Source organism: Rattus rattus, chromosome 4 (genome assembly GCF_011064425.1).
Source record: "Rattus rattus isolate New Zealand chromosome 4, Rrattus_CSIRO_v1, whole genome shotgun sequence".
Lineage (NCBI taxonomy): Eukaryota > Metazoa > Chordata > Mammalia > Rodentia > Muridae > Rattus > Rattus rattus.
This window is the reverse complement of record NC_046157.1, coordinates 155,394,777-155,415,801: the sequence shown is the minus strand read 5'-3', so window position 1 is coordinate 155,415,801 and position 21,025 is coordinate 155,394,777. Positions and strand designations below refer to the sequence as shown.

The 21,025-nt window shown below is 43.7% G+C and overlaps 1 protein-coding gene across 1 annotated transcript in view; it reads left to right on the top strand.

The window, feature by feature from the left end:
• Col4a4 (collagen type IV alpha 4 chain) overlaps window positions 1-21,025 on the top strand; it is a 118,575-nt gene that overhangs the window by 34,524 nt on the left and 63,026 nt on the right. The window contains 15 exon segments of the mRNA XM_032901460.1: window positions 3,448-3,582; window positions 4,717-4,761; window positions 5,632-5,748; window positions 8,948-9,016; window positions 10,114-10,149; window positions 11,648-11,710; window positions 12,644-12,679; window positions 12,873-12,914; window positions 15,347-15,427; window positions 16,167-16,220; window positions 16,445-16,504; window positions 17,389-17,433; window positions 19,009-19,062; window positions 19,862-19,931; window positions 21,008-21,025. Coding sequence (XP_032757351.1) covers window positions 3,448-3,582; window positions 4,717-4,761; window positions 5,632-5,748; window positions 8,948-9,016; window positions 10,114-10,149; window positions 11,648-11,710; window positions 12,644-12,679; window positions 12,873-12,914; window positions 15,347-15,427; window positions 16,167-16,220; window positions 16,445-16,504; window positions 17,389-17,433; window positions 19,009-19,062; window positions 19,862-19,931; window positions 21,008-21,025 — 925 coding nt within the window.

The window sequence follows — 21,025 nt, the reverse complement described above, 5'->3', positions numbered from 1 at the left end:
AACGTTTAAATGTCTATCAATCAGTCTCATTTAAAGGTTAATATTAGATATAAGATTAATTGACAGAGCGTAAGAAGGTCCTTTCAGGTCATGGTCTGGGATGTACATGCTGTCCACTGCAAATTGATCTACCTTCCCACGTTCCCAAGGTTTCACAGTTCTGCTTTATCACTGCCACTATTTGGTCTCCCCCCCCCTCTCTCTCTCACACACACACACACACACACACACACACACACACACACACACACCAGAATTCTTAGCAATTCCAAGCTTTCCTAATTCTCAGTCAACTGTAGCCATTATGTCGATGATGGAAAAGATGAAGGAAAAGGAAAATGCACATAAGAACAGTTTTCAGTTGCACCACCCGGGTAGATGTTAAAGGTTGTCAGTAATGCTGTGGAGTTGGTGACCCAATCGTGACACAGAGATGACACTTTATCTCTATTGCAAAGGTCACGGGTGCTGTTCGTAGGATGCACCAGGAGGTGACATGGCCCTGGCTCGTATTTAACCTCTCCTTAGCGTGCATACCATTCTAGAAGCCTTCATTTGCAAACAGATAGGGAGCCATTGGCTCTGCCCTGTGTCTTGAGGGTTGGGAGCATATGTCATACTGTTCTGTGGCTTGTTTTTGTCATTTACACATTTGTCACAATAACAGTGGATAGCATTTATCCCAACGGGTACTCTCTTAAATAGCTTTATAGGTTTTTTGTTTTGGCTCTAAGCTATTGACAAAGATGCAGCCGTGCTTGAGAGAGGTTAGGGATATAGTCCAGAAAGGTTGGAATGAAGCCCATTATTATACATAATTAATATATGCTGATGAGATATTTTTAGAAGAAAAAAACGTACTCAAGGACACACAGCCAGTAAGCGTGGCCTTGTGCTTTCAGAACATTCTGCCTGGGCCCTTAGTCACTGTCTTCCTCATGGTCCCTGTCAGCCAGAGTGCACCTGTTTTGCTCTCTCTAATGGCTGTTTGTAAATGCCGTCAGCGTGGCACATTCTCCTCAGACCCTCACTGAAGACTCGCATTTGCTCAGGGGAGTTTAGCTGTCCACATCCTCATCTCTCCGTCAACACCTCATCTTCAGGGTAGACCTGCCCTGGTTCTCTCAGCCCAAGGCTGGGTGACTGACCAGTGCCCTCCTGTCAAGGGCTCTTCTAGCTGTTGACCAAGGATGAATGTCTTCCTTTTCTTTCTTCCTGGGCTGCCTTTCTTACCTACATCACTCACTGTGCTCTCTCTCTCTCTCTGTCTCTCTGTCTCTCTCTCTCTGTCTCTCTCTGTCTCTCTCTCTCTGTCTCTCTCTCTCCTCCCTCCCCCCCCCTCCCTCTCTCTCTCTGTCTTTCTCCCTCCCTCCCCTCTCTCTGTCTGTCTCTCTCTCTCCTCCCCCTCCCCTCTCCTCTCTCTCTCCCCCCCCTCTCCTACCTACCAGGCTGCTGGCCTTCTATGTTTTCTCTGATACTTAGTAGCTCAGGTGAGTGGCTCTAAATTGTGCTTCCTTGTTAGAAGTCACACAATGTGTTCACCCTGTTTCAGGCTCCTGGATTTTCATAACTCTGTTTTTCCTGATATCCAAATGATATTGTCTTGAATCATTGTGGCTGCCTTACCAGGTCCCAGTTCAATCTTTTACGTCACCTCCCTCTGCTTAGCTGGGCCTGCCTAAGTCACATCACTATTTAAGCAGGGTTCAAGTGTGGAAACAGTTGGGTCCCAGCTGCACCTCCTTCCCACTGGTGTGCTCTCCTGTGTGATTATGTAAGGTATTCAGGCATTATGGCTATGTGCTAGTCTGGTAGGAAGGCCTGGTCTTGCTTTTAGGGGAGCATCTGGTTATTAGAAGGGCTCCCCCTTCCTCCCAATTGCCAGCACACAATACTTCCTTCATGGGATCATACAAGACAAGGTACCCAAAACGAATGAGGCTAACATCTTGATTTGGGGTATTTCAGAGTATTTATATGGATAGGACTCTGCAAGAAATATTTTTCCCAGAATGCTGTATATCTATAAGACCATCCTGTATTTGTTCTAGAAATCTAAGAGACATGATCTTAGCATGTAGTGGCTGAAATTTATCAAACTTTTCTGACCTCATAGCAAGACATATTTGATCATCGAATGCAGTTAGAGGGCAGCAAGATGGCTCAGTGTTGAGTCATTTACTGTCAAACCTGATACCCTCAGTTCTATCCCTGGGACTCGCATGTTAGAGGTGGGGAGGTGACTCCAACCTTGACACACATCTCTGGGGCATACATGTCACACACACACACACACGCACACACATGCACACACACACATGTATACACACAGACACATACTGCAATAAAATGATTTTTAAATATTTATCTATTTGCTTGCTTGTTTGTTTGCTTGCTTCTTGAGACAGGGTTTTACTGTGTAGCTCTGACTGTCCTGGAACTCACTCTGTAGACCAGGCTGGTCTCGAACTCACCAAGATCCACCTGCCTCTGCTTCCCAGTTGCTGGGATTAGGGGTGTGTACCACCACTTCCCAGCTAAGATGTTCATTTTTAAAAGATGAAGATGTGAGTGATGTTGGGGGCAAGAGGCTCTAAACTACTCTTTTCTTAATGGATTTTAGAAAATTTGAAGAATCACAAAACCCCGTAGCCCAACTTTGAATGAATCTGAGGAATCTTAAAATTCTAACGAGACCTAACACACCCTGAGCTATGCGGTGGCAAAACAAGCCGAGTACATTGGCCACCCCATGGACAGGACGTTGAGACACGGTGTCATTTGGACAAACTGAGTCTATATTTCTGAGTCCATTCTAATAGCTTATTTGTTGCCATAGGCTGATAATTTTATAAAGACATTAACGATTGAACTTCTGAAAAATCAAAATTATATTTTGATACAATTATTTTTTCCAAGTTCAAAATCATGAACCGTACAGGGGCATAAGAGGAGGGCAGCAACAAGCATAAACATCATTGCCTCTTTCAAGTAGAGCAGGCACTTTCTCCTCCGTGCACACCATGTTCCTCATACAGCAAGAATTTGATATTTTTAGTTCTATAATTCGTAAGCCATCTCAAGACCTACAAATGTAGTTGGCAGTGGGAAAATAATAGAGCTTTAATCTACCCAAATTTGCAAACATTATATACATACACACATATGCACACACTTGCACACACATACATGGACACGTTCACACATGAATGCATACACACACATGCATATGTGCACACTTATATTTATGTGCACACACACAACAATAGACACTTATCAGAGAGCTTTAAATCGGCTTGAAAAGGCAATGCTGTACACACTACTTGTAATAGCCGAGATTCTCTTAGAATTTGCTCAGCTTTAGTGTTCTGATTTTTCTATACTCACAGGTTGTGCCTGTGTTAGAATCACTATTCACAGCTTCTTTGGCTCTCCTTTCCATTTCAGGGTCACCCAGGACCACTGGGACCACAGGGACCAATAGGGCCCTTGGGACCCCCAGGACCCATTGGGATTCCAGGAGAAAAAGGACTGAGAGGTGACAGCGGCCTGCCTGGACCACCAGGAGAGAAAGGAGACAAGGTGAGTGAGTCATTTTGCGTCCTCCCAGTCTCTAGTGCTCAGGGCTTGTTTATTTGCTTGCTTGTTTTAAAGTCCGAGGATAATATTGGTATTTAAAAGAAAACTGTGGCCCTGGATAGGCGAGCTGTAAATCTCTGTAGCTGCCCAAAGGAGTCAGAGAGAGAAGGAAGGGGGAGACCCATGCAGCTAAGCTGACCTGGAAGGACAGAGGCACAGGGGTGGACATGGAGGTGAGACACATGGCAGAAAGGCAAGAGAAGTTTGGGGAAAGATGAAAGAAACTGAAGTTGTTGGGGAAGCCCAAAGCGTTAGAAGCATGCTTGGTGAAGAGGAAGATAGAAAGCCACGATTCTGAATAATTTAAGGCACTGGGCAAATTTGTGAAGCTGCATGACCCTAGCCTGGTAAGCTGCTTCACTGTGGGATTCTGGGAAGGAAAAGCACATCGTCTCGTTAAAGGCCAAATTATTCCTTTATAACACTCAGGCTCAGGAATACTGCACAACTGCACATGGTCGAAAACTAAGACACAGAGTCCTGTGTCTTTATCTCAGCCCATCTCCCGAGGAGCAGGCCCTTCTAGAACATTTCTGTAATCCTCTAAAATGTGCCCAGGGAAGACTGCTAAGGGTTCGTCTGCTTTCTGAACAACCCAAATGGAGCATTATGTGTGCCAGGCCGGACCTTTGATCCTAGAGAGTGTTAATTTCTGAACCCACATTTATGTCTTGAGAAAATACCATGGAATATGTATGCCATTCTGTGTGTCAAACCTTAGCTTATGTCCTGTTGGAAATATGAAATTATTTCATAACCCCGTATAAGCTAGGACGTAGTTCTGTCAGTTGCTGCTGTTCATATTAAAGCCCTGGTGTCCTGGGAAGGAGTCTGAGGAGTTTGACAGCCAAATATTTAATTCATTCTGCCAAGTTGCCTTCCTAGGTCTATCAAACAGAGGGTGAAAGGATGCTTTTCAAACGTTGGGGTCTTGACCAATCAGTGAGCAGCATGTGACAGTGACTGTGAAGGACTTTTGGTTTGGAATTCCTAACTGTTAATAGTTCCAAGTAAATGGATTTGCCTGTCTAATAATTCAGTCATGTTTATATCTTTGTTTTATATTTTTGGAATTAGGGTCCAACTGGTGTGCCCGGATTTCCAGGCGTGGATGGTGTACCTGTAAGTGTCCTCACACTTTGCTCCATTGTTCTAAGAAGAGGAGAAACAGTCACTGGAAGCTCTAAAGGGAAACAGAGTGTGGTGCACACACACACACACACACACACACACACACACACACACACACACACACACACACGGCATCTGAGTACTTGGGAGGCTGAGGCAGAGGGATTATGCATTTGAGGCCATCCTGTGGTTTGCATAATGAGAACCTGTCTTAAAAGAAAAAAGAAAAAGGAAAACAAACACCATCATAAACAAAGTCCCTGAAAGACAGATATATATATATATATATATATATATATATATATATATATGTATATACACACACACACATGGTTAGTTCTTACTCTTAAATTTTGTAAAATCATCAGAGTGCTCATTCTTCAATCTTGTGTAATAACTCTCAACCCAAAACATTTTACACAAAGAGCAACGTCTTCAAACAAATTAGTGAAGTAGAAATCAAGCCCAAAATAGACAGTAAATATGCCTGTCACATCGCACACAGTGTGCTCTAGAATCAGATGTGTGCCCACCCATAAGAGAAGCCTCATTTTCTGGTGCGTCTCAGTTTTTTGAGTAACTTTTTGAGAGTCACACAGACCAGAAGGCCAGTGAAAAAGGAAGGCGGGGTTTGGGGAGCTTTAGAATGCAGTAGATGCCTCTGAAGCAGGAAAATAACTCACGCTAAATTAACTTGCCATGGACAGAGTACACTTTTAAACTGTAATCTTACCAGGTAGCACTTTTGGGGTGCCTCACAGAATGAAACAAGTAAACAAGTGGGTCCTGGTGTCTGTGGTTTGTGGTGCATGTTGGGGTTTTCTTGCAGAAATATGTCACTCACACTGTTGTCCTCCCCAGGGTCACCCAGGGCCTCCTGGACCCAGAGGCAAACCTGGTATGGACGGCTACAATGGCTCACGAGGTGATCCGGGCTATCCAGGAGAGAGAGGAGCTCCTGGCCCTGGCGGCCCCCCTGTAAGACACCATTAGCACAGTCTAGAGTGGTCCTGAGTGAAAAGACTTTATGTACAGCAGGAACTGGCTGGTCTACTCGGGAATGGCCTCACTGCACCTTTGCCTGCCTGCAGCAGGTCAACCAAACTGGGTGCTTGGGGGAGGGGGAGACGGGGTGGGCAGAACCAGAGCGTTTAGGGGCTTCATGGGCGGTGGAAAGGGAAGATACTGAACAGCATTAAGAAGGGGTGTGAACTAACTGGCTTCATCAAGGAGTTAAAGGAGGAGGCAGTTTACCAAATCTTACCACCCCACCATTCAGGGCGAATTTGTATTTAAAGATAGCTTCAGCAAGGGACATCTCTTATTCTCACCACCCACCTTTCCAGCTGTCTTACTTGAGTAAAAATCAGACATGGTTTTGCCTGAGTCAAAATGCACTGTATGGAATTCTCAAAGAACTAATAAAAATCGAGAAAATTTTAAATAAAAAATAAAATTACTATTTATCTAAATTATAATTTATACGCTTTATAGATCTTCTATATAACATGTAATTTATAAAATATAAAAAATTTAAATATGTATACTAGATAAATAAATAATAGAAATAAATAAATACATTCTTTCCTTTAAGAAACAACTTGACTTTCTCTGTCTGTACTTCAGCTTTTTCTCCTTTGCTATTTAAATATTTCTTTTTTAACCGTCCCAAGAGGTTACTTATTAGCACTTCCAGAGCCTTCCATATTCTCTTCGTTTGTCTTCCCTGTGCTCTGGACTGAAGGAGAACTGGTCTGAACTTAGGACTCAGAGAGAATTCCAGGCTGGCCCCTTTCTTCACATCACGTATAAATAATCTTCAGGCACTCCCTCCTTTGAGTTCCAGTGCAGTGAGAGGAATGCACACAGGCAGAGTAAGCTCTTTCTGCTTCTACTGAGTCAGGCATTTCAGAAGGCAGGGGCTCTCAGGGGCAGCTTTGCCACAGCAGGGTTGGGATGTCCCTTTGTTAAGCAGCATTCTTTCCTTTATCTCTTCTGATGCCCTGCCTGTAAAGTGGGCTGTCCAGAATGCTAAAGCTACCCAAAGCAACTCAGCCACTGATGGGGAAAGTTACTACTGTCTTGTGACCTTTTAGTATTTCGTTAATCTGTTAAAAATTTGCTGTCACTTATAAATGTATAAAGTGAAAAAAATGGAATAAATATTTTTGTAGTGTTTTGTGATTTGAAGCATTGAGAACCAAAGCGTTGAGTTGTATAGTTAGAAGAAAAAATTCTCGAGGCTGTTTTAAATGGGATTTTCTTTTTCCCTATCATGTAATATATAATACCAAATTAACCTTTTTTCATCCTGTGACAAAATGTCATGCTCTTTCTATGTTTGGGCCAGTTTTCATTTCTGAGAAATATCTCCATCACAGCTGCTATGTCTCTGTGCTTGACTCCATCTTCCCTACGTGCTGTGGCCGCCATGATTTCTCCAACTCCACCTACACCCTACCTGAGTTTCACTGACAACATTGCAAATGCCTCTCTTGTGTTTCTTTCCCTTTCATCTTTGAAGACTAATTCCCTCTCTCAAGAAGCCATTTTTATAAAATGTCACTTGGGTTTATATGTCAGAGAAAAGGAAGCAGCATACCTGTTTGCTATGCTGTTCCCTATGTGTGTACATACACATGTCTGAATGAAAGATGTGCCGTCACACTCCTGCAGACACACTCCCACCCATGTTCCTGTAGACCACCTTACTGAAACTCACTGGGTCACACAAAAAAGATACAACAGCAAAGGGACACGACATGGGAAGAGGAAGACCAGCAGAAGTGGAAGGGAGACATGAGAAACTGGCTGACTTATGAATGAGATACCTTATGCACATGTATAAAAACGTCAGGACAAAAAGCCCTTATTACACATAATTAATATATGCTAATAATACATTAAAATAAAAAAGAAATTAGAAATGGACCGAGAAGTGCGGTGATCAATCACGGCAGGCTTCTGCCGTGCTCAGTCACGGTAAGCTTCGGAACACATGACATGATTTGTCACTGGTCATGAGCAGTCTGTTATCCACGAAATGATTTGTGGATCGAGGAGCTAGCAGTGAAGGTTTTATTTATCTATCTATCTATCTATCTATCTATCTATCTATCTATCTATCTATCTATCTATCTATCTATTTAAATCGGTCGATCAAACCCAGGTTTGCCAGACAAGCAGTCTGCCTCCAAGTTTCCGCTCTAACCTTTGTGCAACGATTCAGTTCATTTCCATTTAACTCAGTAACTGATCTAACTCGGTGTGGAACTGAAATCCGCACAGGCTGACTCCGTAGGAAGGCACAGCTACCTGAGAAAGCAAAGCTGATTAGTCAAGGAGACCGTTGATAATGACTTGCTAGGAAGCCACTGAGTGTCTCCCCCTAGAAACCAAGGCAAGCCCTTTTATGAGTGGGATCAACTTGGAAATTCACACTCCTTCTCTGAGCTTGATAATACGAAGAAGGCAGAAATCCTGGGTTGATGCAAGCAAGTTAATGCGTGTGAGATATGACCTGGGGTTTTAAGTTGTGCTATAGGAGAATGACAATGGAATTCATTGAGCTATTTCATTTACCGGCTAAAAAATGCTTTAAACAGCGCCGACATGCACATGCCTTTGATCCCAGCACTTGGTAGGGAGGCTGAGGCAGGTGGCTCCCTGTGAGCTCCAGAGCAGCCTAACCTAAACTGCTAATTCCATGTCAGCCAGTGCTGCATAGTGGTTCCTTGTCTCAAAAACCAGCCCGTTAGCCAACCGACCAAACAAACAAAACGGGAGCGGCTTCACAAAAGGGGAGCTGCTGAAAAGTTTGAAATTTGGTCTTACAAAATAATCCAAGCTCTTCTTTAATACAAATACCGAAATGGGTGAAGTAATTAAATATCAAAATTACTTAATTTTTAAGAATAATGGCTTGTGTTATAGTATGAGAAAAGAGTAGTCTTTCTGCCCCATAATTAGTAACTCATTGACCGTTAGTGAGTGGTCTGCCTAACTGAACGGCTGAGAAGTGGTATATGAGAACCTTGGACCTCCGGCCAATAACAATCAGGAAAACCATAAGTCCACCCCAGTGAAATGGCTTCGGTGCTTTTTCCTGGTGACTAGTATTTCATATAGAAGAGAAAATATTGAAAATTTTTTTCCTAAGTGAATGTCTCCTTCTCAGGGTCAGCCTGGGGAAAATGGAGAAAAAGGAAGATCGGTGTACATTTCCGGTGGCGCCAAAGGTACTCAGGTGAGTCTTACGGCCATTGTGGGTTTAGGAAAGCCATTTTCCCAATAGGGAACACGCAGGCAGGGATTTCTTACAAAGTATGATTGAACGTACTGATTTCCCCCCCCCCCATTAACCTCACACAACAAGATGGCTCTGTTCCTCTTGTCGAAAGGCATGAGCCTTAGTCCCTATGGCTGCAGATGGCCTTGCCTCCTACACATTCAGAATTATAAGGACACATCCATTTCAAGGTCCCTTGGGCTCATCGTCATTGTTACTTGAGTCAGATAGTCAGTTACTATGGAGAATAGCAGGGCTCTGAGAACCTCGAGGGGGCTTTGGTTGAATAGCAATGTGAGATTAATACCACAGAAATGACAATACTTAACTGTGGATAAGATCTTAGATTGTACCTTAAGTGCAACTTGTGTTCAGAAAGAGCTTGCATCTAAGAGCATACACACACTGATCGTCATGCAAAGCAGTCAAATGTCAGCACAAAGCTGGCTGTTAGATCTGGAAGCCCTAGCAGGGAGGGGCTGTCCTTTCGATCCCTTCCTGTCACTCTAGAGAAGTGGTTCTCAAACTTACTAATGCTTCGACCCTTTAATACAGTTCCTCATGTTGGGGTGACCCCCCCCACCATAAAACCATTCTGTTCATACTTTATAGCTGGAATTTTGCTACTCTCATGAATTGTAATGTAAATGTCTGATATGCAGGAACTGATATGTGACCCTCAAAGGGTCAAGACCTACAGGTTGAGAATTATGTTCTAGAGCAATGTCAGGTGAGGCCTAGATCAGAGATGGGTGTATTGGGAGGAAACAGGAATTTTACATCAAGATGCTGTGGTAAGATGAGCAGAAATGCAACCCACTTCTTTCTTCTATGTTCTGACTCTGCCAGCCTTGTTCTGGCCTCCATTAGATAGACAGAGAATAAAGAAAGAAAGCCACTCCATAGAGCCCTTGCACTGTTGGTGTCTCAATAGTGACAAAGTGCATAGGCTACCTGCCTGGCCTAGTACAGATCTGTCCTTCCCTCCCTGGGAGTCATCTGTGTCCTAGAAAAATGTCCTCCTCTTGTAAAACAGTATAATGATGTCATTGCAGGGAGACCGTGGGGACCCAGGACCACTCGGCTTACCAGTAAGTCTCCCGAGAAGACCGTGGGCATCCATTTTCTCTTCAAAACCCAACAGGACCAGCTACAGCACGTGTGGGACCCATGTAGTATAGAATAAAAATGTGATTGCTTGTCAAACATTACTAGAAGCAGGATGTTGAGTCCATGTGCTGTGGTACTCCAGTTTACCCATTTGCTGAACCCAGCAAGCTGCCTCTTACGCCATGCCCACACATGCATTGTCTGGTCATAGTCATTTTGCATTGCTAGGCACTTACAGACCTGTGGGAAATTAACTTTTAGAAATATATATATATATATATATATATATATATATATATATATTTACACACACACACACGCACACACACACACCTCCTCCTACATAACTATAGCAAATGGAATTTTGTGCCACTTCTGCACATTTTTACCTGCCAAATTAGTAACTGTTCATTGCTATTTTACCCGACTTTCATCTCTCTGGAGTTTGTATTTCAATGATCACGTTAGCCTTTCTAGTTTATCAGTGTCTACGAGATTGAAAGTGAAAGCAGTTTTGCCTCCCAGCAATTAACCTGCGATTCTGTGTTGTGGCTCCCAGCCAGCCATAGTGTTACTCTCCCCGGCCGGCCAGTCCCCTAACTGTGCAGAAGCTTGGTTCCACGCAATAAATGAGATGCTCTTGACGTCACCGTTACAACAAATGCCAGTTTAACCCCTAAAGAGGGCAGAGCTTCACACTCAGAAGTCTTTTGATGTGAGCCGGAGAGCAGGGGGCTGCTCTCTCCACCTTCCCAGGACTGCCCAGCCATCATCCCTACCCTGTGCTGGTGATGGTACGCCATGATGCTGGCTTATAGATAATTACTTAAGTCTGAATCATCTTGATCCCGAGCTGGGGATAGTGTTTTACTCACTTTGGTCTCCTAAGTCATATTTTTAAAAGTACGAACACATTAATATTTAAATACAGGGGCAGGAGAGATGGCTTAGTGGTTAAAAGGATTTGCTCTCCTTTCAGAGGAGCCGGTCTTTGTTCCCAGCACCCACATGGAGGGTCATAACTGTTTAAGACTCTAGATCTAGGGGATTCAGTGCTCTCTTCTGGCCTCTGTATGTATGAGGTACACAGACAAACGTGCAGGCAAATGGTCATAGGCATAAATAAAAATATCTTTAAATATGCACATTACCCAAGACTAATATTTGAAAAGACATCTTGATACGCATAAAGTTGTGTTGAAATTGGGAAGAGCTGATGAAGTTCTCTTGTTTGTGGTTTTTAGGATTACAAGATTTGTTTGTGGGGTGTTGATTGTTCTCTTGACCTGAAGGGAGCCCTACAACAGAGTGTGTCACCTGTATTGGCCTGGTGCTAACTCCTCCCCGACCATATGTGAGGGGGATGGGCTGTTTTGCAGGTTTTCTGTCTACTTGGGCTCACATGCCACCTTTTCTGTGAACAGTAATTGCAGTTTTCACAGTAAACGTGCTGATCTCTTTCTTTCTCTTCCTCTCTAGGGATCTAGGGGTGCACAAGGATCAACAGGGCCCATGGGGCATGCGGGTACCCCAGGGCTAGCAGTGAGTATAGCTGTTGATGCTGTCCCTCTGTAGCCAACAGTGCAGCAGTACCACAAAATCCGCCTCCTCGGGTCAGACTGATCAACCACCTTAATTGGCAGGAACCTATCTTGATGCACAGGTCCCCAGAAGAAGCCGCTGTCCACACAGAAAGATAGCCCATCCATGTTTAAAAGTGTACTGTGTGTCCTTCTCATTGTTGGTGACCCATAACAGTACGCACAGAGCCAAAGAGAGAGCTTTCCACATGAGCCTGAGAACTTGAGTTCTATCCCAGAACTCACATAAAAGATCCAAGCTTGGCAGTACATGCTTCTAATTCCAGTCCCAGGGAAATAGACATGGGTGGAACTCTGGGGCTCTCTGACCTAGCCTAATGAGTGAACCCCAGATTTTAGATTTTACACACACACACACACACACACACACACACACGCATCTACACCACATGTGCACACACATACTTGTACATACACATAATTGTATGTATTCCTGAGGTACAGGATGATATTTGGACACATATGCTTAATGTGCAGTGATCAAAGCAGGACAGCTAACATGACCATCACCTGTAACACCCATCGTTTCTTCACCTTGGAAGCATTGACATCCTCGCTAGTCATTTTGTAAAGTGACTTGTTGACTGTCACCTTACTGTGCCCACTAGAACTCAAATTCTTTTTACTAACAGTGTCTGCGGTATCATCACCTAGCACTTCTTTCACACCCCTCTTCCTACTCAGCCTTTTCAGTCTCCAGTAACTACAGTTTTTCCCCTTACTCACATGAGATCAAATGCTTCTCTTCCTCATGAGAACGAGAGCAGTGGAATGAACCTTACAATCAAAAGCGTTTCCTAATTAAAACTTGGGCGACCTAGGGAGATGTTCTGATGACTATGACTACAGTTGACTTTTTTTCCCATTGATTTAGGGACCTATAGGTCATCCTGGGAGCCCTGGGATGAAGGTAAGTTCTGAATGCATACATTATAAGCGCCCACCCTCGGGTGAGATCACCGACAGTGTCAGTCACAGATTCCCTCTTAGGAGTCTTCCCACTTAAATAAACCTTCCTGAGTTGCATGGCTAAAAGTTTTAATTGCTTGCCATTGCCCTTTTAAAACTAAAAAGCAATTTGACTTATAATCTTTTCCTTTCAGGGAGATCCTGCCATGGGACTGAAAGGGCAAAAGGGAGAACCGGTAAGGGTTCCTTGTGCAGAAGAATGGATGTTAGGATGTGTGACTTTCCCAGTCATAGAGACCAGAGTGATCAGTTGTATTTATTGTGTAGACACTGTCAAACCTCACAGCTCATAACTTCTGTTTGCTGAATCGTCTTACCCTTAGCTGTAAAATCACAGTTCTGACAAAACATAATATGAGGGTTAGGAAAGTAACTTCGTGGGTGGCGTGCTCTAGGAAAGTGATTTAAGGTGGTAACTTCTCTGGACTTCACCTGAAGACCCAACAGGAGGTAGGCTGCTCTTTCAGGACACTGGAGAAACAGCTCTTGAGCATCTACTCCATGGCGGGGTTAGGGTTAACATTAGCAAGATAGACCTGTGCCCTGCTGGCATGGAGTCTCATAGCAATTAAGTTACAACACAGTTGTTTAACAGGAGTTGGAAATACAGAGGAAGACTTCATTGTACGAAATGATCACGATATGATATCAAACATAAAGGCCAGTTGTAGGTTGATGTCATTACGCAGGTGAAGGCAGGTACAGGACAGAGCGAGGCCTGTCATTGGACAAGAAGGAAGGATGGGCAGGAAAAAAGTTTTAGAGAGGCAGAGGAGGCCAGAGCGAGAGGAAGGCAGCTGAGAGAACATGTCTGCAGATGTTAAAATTCTCCTCTGTGCATAGTTACAGGTCCTTATGACTACTCTTAAGGGTGTGTACAGGATTTTGTGTTATCTAGATGGGCAAATTATATCTTATCAATTGGAGCAGAGGATATCGTGTGATGTGTTCTTTCATGTGGCAACTTAATTGAGTTCAAGAGGCCGGATGCACTGGCCTGCCATGGAATTGGAATATGTGTGCTTGACGTGATGGAAACCAGCCAAGAGAGCTGTGAGTGAGGGCAGGGCAGACTCACAGGGTTCCATGTTGGAATAGCTCACAGACTGCGGGTCAGAAAGTAGACGGGGGCAGTGTGGAACCGCTGAGATAATTAGTGCTAGTTCTATAGCCCGCTGGAGCTGGAACCATGAGAGAGCGTGACTGCCAGTGTATGCTTGGGAACCGGTTCCTCTGCTTTAGTTACTGCAACAGCCCTTTACAGAGCTGGACATCCTAGTTTGTAAAAGAGAGGATGAAGAGCACTTCTGTCAGACATGGGGATGCACACCTGCAGTCCCAGTCCTCATGCCTGCAGTCCCAGTCCTCATGCCTGCAGTCCCAGTCCTCATGCCTGCAGTCCCAGTCCTCATGCCTGCAGTCCCAGTCCTCATGCCTGCAGTCCCAGTCCTCATGCCTGCAGTCCCAGTCCTCATGCCTGCAGTCCCAGTCCTGGAGAGGGTCAACCCCCTACCTCTCCCTTTCTTAGAAAAGTTGGGCAAGGTGGTCTGTACCTTTAACCCCAGCATTAGCAAAGTAGAGATAGGAGGATTAGGAGTTCAAGACCATTTTACTCTTTGGCTGCCTAACAATTGAGGCACACTGGGCTACACGTGACATTGTCTAAAAATAAAAATAAAACAATAGAAATGGAAACAGCACCCTTCGTGTTTGTCACTAAGTATTGTGGGAGATGTGACTGTGGATCTTTTACGCTTTATTCTTCCGGCTTCTCTTTGTAGCACATTTGACCATGCTAACTATGTGATACTTTTTATAATATGAAAAGATAGTAGTGGCCCAGTTTCGAAGATGCTTCCTTTTGGTCGGTCTGTATAGGTTGTGTTTGGACCTCAGCTATGAGGCGAAGAATGGTTACCATTAACAGTGCACATTGCTCCCCCTGTGCTGTTTGTGCATTTGTTCAGTCATCTATTTGCAAAACGATGCAGTCAATGCATAACACTGTTAGCTGGCAGGATGCCAGACAAACAGCCTTAAACATTCCTAGTGTCTGAGCAGAGTCCGGATTCTTAGTCACACTATGTTCAGTAAACTTGAAGTGATAATCCTTAATAAAGAAATACCAGCTATCAGAAACACAGACCTGTACTAGGCAGTCCATGCTAGCTTCAAACTTGTGATTCTCCTGCCTCGCCACCTTATTTGCTTAGATGACAGATGTATAGTGTTCATCTTGATTATAGTTTTACAACTGAATTTAACAAGCTGCTGCCCACTTGTATATGAATAGGCATGTATGTGTGTGATGCACACATTGTGTCATGCCAGTCATAAATAAACACCACAAAGCACTCCCCCAAATGTCTTCAGCAGGCTGTCCCTGGATAGCAACATTATGGATCATTTTATTTTAAAATTTCGTTTCAAGCCATATTTCATAAGAAACAATAAATATAATTTTTCTTACATAATACATTTCCCACTATTTTTATTTTCAATTTAGGACACATGGGATTGGAAAGACTATATTATTTGCGGGCAAAAATTTTCTGTGCTTCAAAGCACAAGTTAAAGCGAAATTCCTATCTTCTCCGTGTTTTCAAAGGGTGAAGTTGGCCAGCATGGCCCTCTTGGGCCCACCCTGTTGGTACAGCCACCTGATTTGGGTGTCTATAAAGGAGAAAAGGTAAGACCCAGTCACTTCCCAAGTCACCCCGTGAAGCACAATAGGAAGCTTTCCCTGTGCAAGGCTGAGCTCCCGTGCCCCAGCATGCGAATCTCAAGGCTGCCTCAATTGTCTGAAGCTCACACTCGTCCGGTAATGAGGCTCAGAGCCTTACAGTGTCCTCAGGTTCTCTTGGCTGCTGAGTGGTAGACCCAGCACAGGCTGAGCTAAGTCCCCCAGAACACAGCACCTCAGAGTGCTGTTCCGATGTGTGGACAGCAAAGACCATGGGGAATCCAGTTGTCCTTTCAGAATCAGGAGTGGCTTTGCCTGTTGGGAACTGAAAAAGCGGACACATTGGGTAGAGCTGGAAATCTGATAGACTTTGGGGAAATAGTAATTTATCTATCCACCTCCGACATAGGCATTCCCAATGCCAGATGCATAGTCTAAGTTGTTTGTAAATGATGGCTTACATCCTCCTACCTTCCCACAACAAGCTAGTTTTCTCAATAGCTATGTTGCTAACCTTGGATCTGCAGTCTGGTTCCATAGCTCTCTTCTGTGCTTCATATGCATCTCACACTGACCCAAATAATGCCGGGGATACGGACGTACTTAGGTCATAGCTGCTGACTTGACCCCTTACTTAAAACTAAACAAGTCTAATGAGAAACCAGTTGTCCAAAGAAATGACTTATGAAATGTATGGAATTCAATGAATACTATGTAATCACATTATGTCAATCATAATTTTTAGGGTGTAAAAGGAGTTCCTGGAAGGATTGGGTCCCCAGGACCTCCAGGACGCAAGGTAGTGTTTTCACCTAATTTTTTGTATGGCTTTATAATTAGTTTAACAGCCAGCATTTACTACTGGAGTTTTTCATTATCTTACTAGAATCTTATAAACCTCCATTCTAAGGAAGTTGCTCTCTTTAAGCTGTTGCCAATATTTTTGCTTTTTATTTTGTTGTTGCTTTCCAGACTAAGCGAATGTTGTTCCTTAAACCCTTCTAACACTGTCATCTTTTAAAGGGAGAGCCTGGTATCGGCGTCAAAGGAGAGAAAGGTATCCCTGGGTTCCCAGGACCCCGGGTAAGGATCCTAAGCCCTAAGCATCTGGTGGGTTTGGAAGCATTACTGGTTCACACACTTGGCAGACTATGCCTGCATTCCTGTGAGCTAAAATGAAGAGACTGCCCCACGTACAGTAATCTATTTTGCCCAAGAGCTGGGGGTCTGTGTGTTCCCATTCATGTCATTTAGATATAACAGGCGTGCACAAGATAGGAGATGTGGGGGAGGTGGGTGACAGCGTCGTGGCTGTGCCTGTTAGCTCAGTGTCAGTCTGGTATGTGTGTGTGCTTGTTAGTTTAAACCTATTTCATAAATTAGGTGTCTATGTAAGGATGCCTAGCAGGGAAGCACTATGTCAGCCTCTAGATGTTATCTCACACATGTCAGTAATGGCATGCCCCGTGGGATCCCCGGGGAGGCCAGTTTCCAGTAGGCTTAGATAACTCTCGTTTTAGTACTGAACAGTCCATTATTGGCTTTTGTGCCATTTTTTTCTTGTTAAGGTTGCACAGGGTAAGTACTCATTCCCATGCAAATGAATGCACTGTAGATTTTAAAGATATCCGACCTGGTGCTAGCTTCATGCTAAATAATTTAAACGGGAAGAATAGAAACAGCCAAAGCAAGCACGGTCTTAATTAAACGATGGTGACGACCGTGAATGTTTTGACTAGGACTAAAAGATCAAGGAGAATGGCAAGTGGCAGAAGTCCGTGTGAACCCATTTTATGTTTATCTCATTTTGTTCTGTTGAATACCAGTGCCTGTTGAGATGTCCTATTATTATTCCACTGCATATTAATGCATATCCAAACTGCGTAACAGTACAACAAGGTTAACTAAGATTGAAAACACCATGCCTGACGTCTGGATTCTGCTTGTGCATTTTCTGTAATTATTAGGGTGAGCCTGGTTCCCATGGATCTCCAGGTTTTCCAGGATTTAAGGTAAGTAAACATCAACAGTGAAGGGGGCTTAGCGCCGTGGAGAAGCGGTACTGTCATTTGTGAATGCTGACAAGGATTGGAAAGACAGATGGATTCTTTGGGATTTTTTTAGCGCTTAAATTAATTTTTACTACACTTACTTATCTTATTTGTGATGTGTCTGTGAGTGTGTGTGTGTGTGTGTGCACTCGTGCACATGCATGTGTGTACGCATGAAGCTCAGAGGACAATTTGAGGGAGTCTGTTCTCTATTGCTCGAGTTCTGGAGATAGACCCCCAGGCCTTGTGGCAAGAACATTTACCCACTGAGTCACTTCATCCTGACTTAGTGAGGGTTTTACTGCTGTGAGGAGACACCATAACCACGCAACTCTTAAAAAGGAAAACATTTAATCAGGGCTGGCTTATAGTTAGAGACGTATAGACCATTATCATCATGGCAGGAAGTGTGGCAGCAGGCAGACATGGTTCTGAAGAGGTAGCTGAGAATTCTATATTCAAATCCCCAGCAGAAAGAAAAGAGCCTTGAAATCTCCAAGCCAACCCACAGCGACAAGGCCACACCTATTCTGACAGGGCCATATCTCCAATAATGCCTTCCATACGAGTCTATGGGGGCCATTTTCATTTAAACCAAGTGTGTATTTTTGTTTGTTTTAGTTTTTAGAAAAATATTTATCATATATCTAATGTATAGATAGTTTAATCGTATGTTTATAATACTTTTATAAAATTTATAGACTATAGAAAATGTTATATTTTACAATTATATTTATGTAATTTATCTAAACATGTATTTATAAACTTTAAACTATATCACTTATCTAAACATATGTTTATATAATTTAAAAATATATGCAGAGTTATACGCACATGTGAGTGCAGGTATCCACAGAGCTCAAAAGACATCAGCAGTTGTCTTTTGTGAGCCACCCAACATGGGTTCTAGGAATCTGACTCCTCCAGCCCTGTGCCAGAGTCATACATGCTCCACACCACTATACTGTCCCTTCGGGTCCCCTATTGGGTTTTCTGAGATAGGGTTTCACATGGTCCAGGCTGGCTTTGAACTCACTACATAACCATGTAATTGAGGCTGGTCTTGAACCCTTGAGCCCCTGATCCGATTTCCATTCCATCTTAAGTGCTAGGATTACAAGTGTGTGTTACACACCTGGCTCAGACACTTTCATTTGATGAATTACGCAGTGGTTCTCAATCTGTGGGTCGTGACCTTTTTGGCAAAACCCCATCTCCAAAAATATTTACATTACAGTTCATAACAGTAGCAAGATCATAGTTATGAAGTGGCAATGATGATGATTTTTATGGCTGGGGGTGAGGGGTCACCACAACATGAGGAACTGTATTAAAGGGTCACAGCATTAGGAAGGTTGAGAAGCACTGAGTGTACAGGATTGTGTTGTTGATTTTTGAGACTGAGTTACAAAACTGATACAATCCATGCCCATGCCCAGAGTCTCCGTGAGTGTGTGCTGGTCACATTAGATGGGAGTGAGGGGCTGTCAGTCCGCTACAGTGAGCTGTTTGAAGCCTGTCTGTGGTTGTTTCTAGGGGATACAAGGAGCGGCTGGAGATCCTGGGCTGTTCGGACTTCGTGGTCCAAAGGTAAAAACACGAGCCAATGCCAGAAATTATTTTTTAGATTATTCTGTTATCAAATTAAGGTTTTAGACTATTCCAAATAACCAAACAACGTAACTCTCAAAGGAGGACAGATGTAATACTAGAAATATTATTTTAATGCACGCTGTGTAGGATGTATGAGTGGAATATTTTCATGCCCTTATTATAAGTACCACACGAAGCACAGTTATGCTTATATTTGAGAAGCAATTCTTTTGCAAGTGGATAATAATGGGAGTTTCAAAGCACTCACGAGATCATATGACTTGAGATCATCTGCTTTTGTAGCGTTGTAGCGTGTTTTCCTTTGTTTTCTAACTTCTGGGACCTGACACTCAGTGCTTGCTCAGGGCAAGCCCAGCTTCTCAGGGGACATGAGTAAAGGGGAGACAGCATTTTGCTGCTATAATGAAATGCAGATTCAGGTCTTACAAGGTGAATAAACGTTTGTTCTGGATTGCCTCGCTAGATCCTATGTCCAAAGTATTGCTAAGAAACCGGGCAACTCACGTGATCCTTCAGCTAGGGTCACGTTGTAATAATTTTGCTGCAGTCAGTGGCTTTTCTTTCTCTGTAGCTTTGTCCCTCCATTGTTTACTTGTGAGCGCAGGTGAGAGGCCGGGTGCGTGTGGTTCCTTCTGGAACTTCCTGACCGCCTCACTTCTCTACTCAGCCAGTTGTCTTCGCTTCCCCTATGAAAGTGCCCGCGGCATTCCAACCTTAGCTTAATGCCAGGAAGGGTCTTTATTTCCAAGGAAAGTAAATAAATGAATGTTTTCAGGGGGATCCTGGAGATCGCGGGAACCCGGGACCACCAGGCATTTTGGTAACTCCAGCTCCACCACTCAAAGGTTTGTGTTCAATCTAGTTCCTCCAGAATTTATACCAAAATGGACTAGACGGGTCCAGAAAAAAATTAGTTTGGTCCAGTATTCCTGTAACTTGCACGCCGGGGAGGATAAAAACATTAATATTGATATTTAGTTACTTTTCTCATCGCTGTGACAAAATCTCTGGCAGGTTTCTTTTGGCTCATGGTTCCGCGATGCTAGGGAAGGCGTGGTCAGGAAACTCTGTGATGGGGCAGGCTGCTTTGGCAGAGCTCTGCATAATACAACCATTCTAGAGAGCTGATAGTAACGTAAACCAGGCATAGGCTGTGTACTTCTTTCAAAGTTCCTTCCCTTATGTTTTACTTCCACCATCTTGGTCTCCCCCTCCCCCTCCCCCTCCCCCTCCCCCTCCTCCTCCCCGTCCCCGTCCCCCTCCCCTTCTCGGTGGGGTTTTGAGACAGGGTTTCTTTGTGTAGCCCCTGTTGTTCTGGAACTTGCTCTATATTCCAGACTGGCCTAGAATGCAGAGGTCCACTTGGCTCTGTCTCCTGAGTGCTGGAATTAAAGGTGTGCACCACCTCGCCCCTTAAAGACTCGGCAAACTCCAAAGCCAGTGACCCCAACCAGAGCTGGAGTGTTCACACGCATGAGGGACACTTCAGTTTTAACCCCTAAGTTACTGTGACGATGTTGCTCAATATTCAGGGAGAACCTTGGGTCCTGGTTTATGTCCCATTGGCACATGATATCAAATTTTATTTTAGAATGTAACTGTGTGGTGGGGGATTTTTTATTATTTAAACTTTCAGAAAGTATAGGGTTTTTTTTAACTGTTAAAGAGGGGCGTGCAAGGTCATTTGACTAACATCTCCCAAGATGCGTGTAAAAGGAGAAGCCTAAATCAATGTCGGAGAACTATGCTCAAGGCTTGCGTGGGGATACAAGGGGCCCTAGTCTGACATCTCCCATTTAAAACGTGTCAAGAAACTGCTGATGTGTCTCCTTCTTGGACGTTACCAAGACTCACAAAGATTCCTGAAATTCAAGATGTGTGTGGGCATTTGTCTAATTACATCTGTTGTTGTCTCTGTCAGGAGTTCCAGGGGACCCAG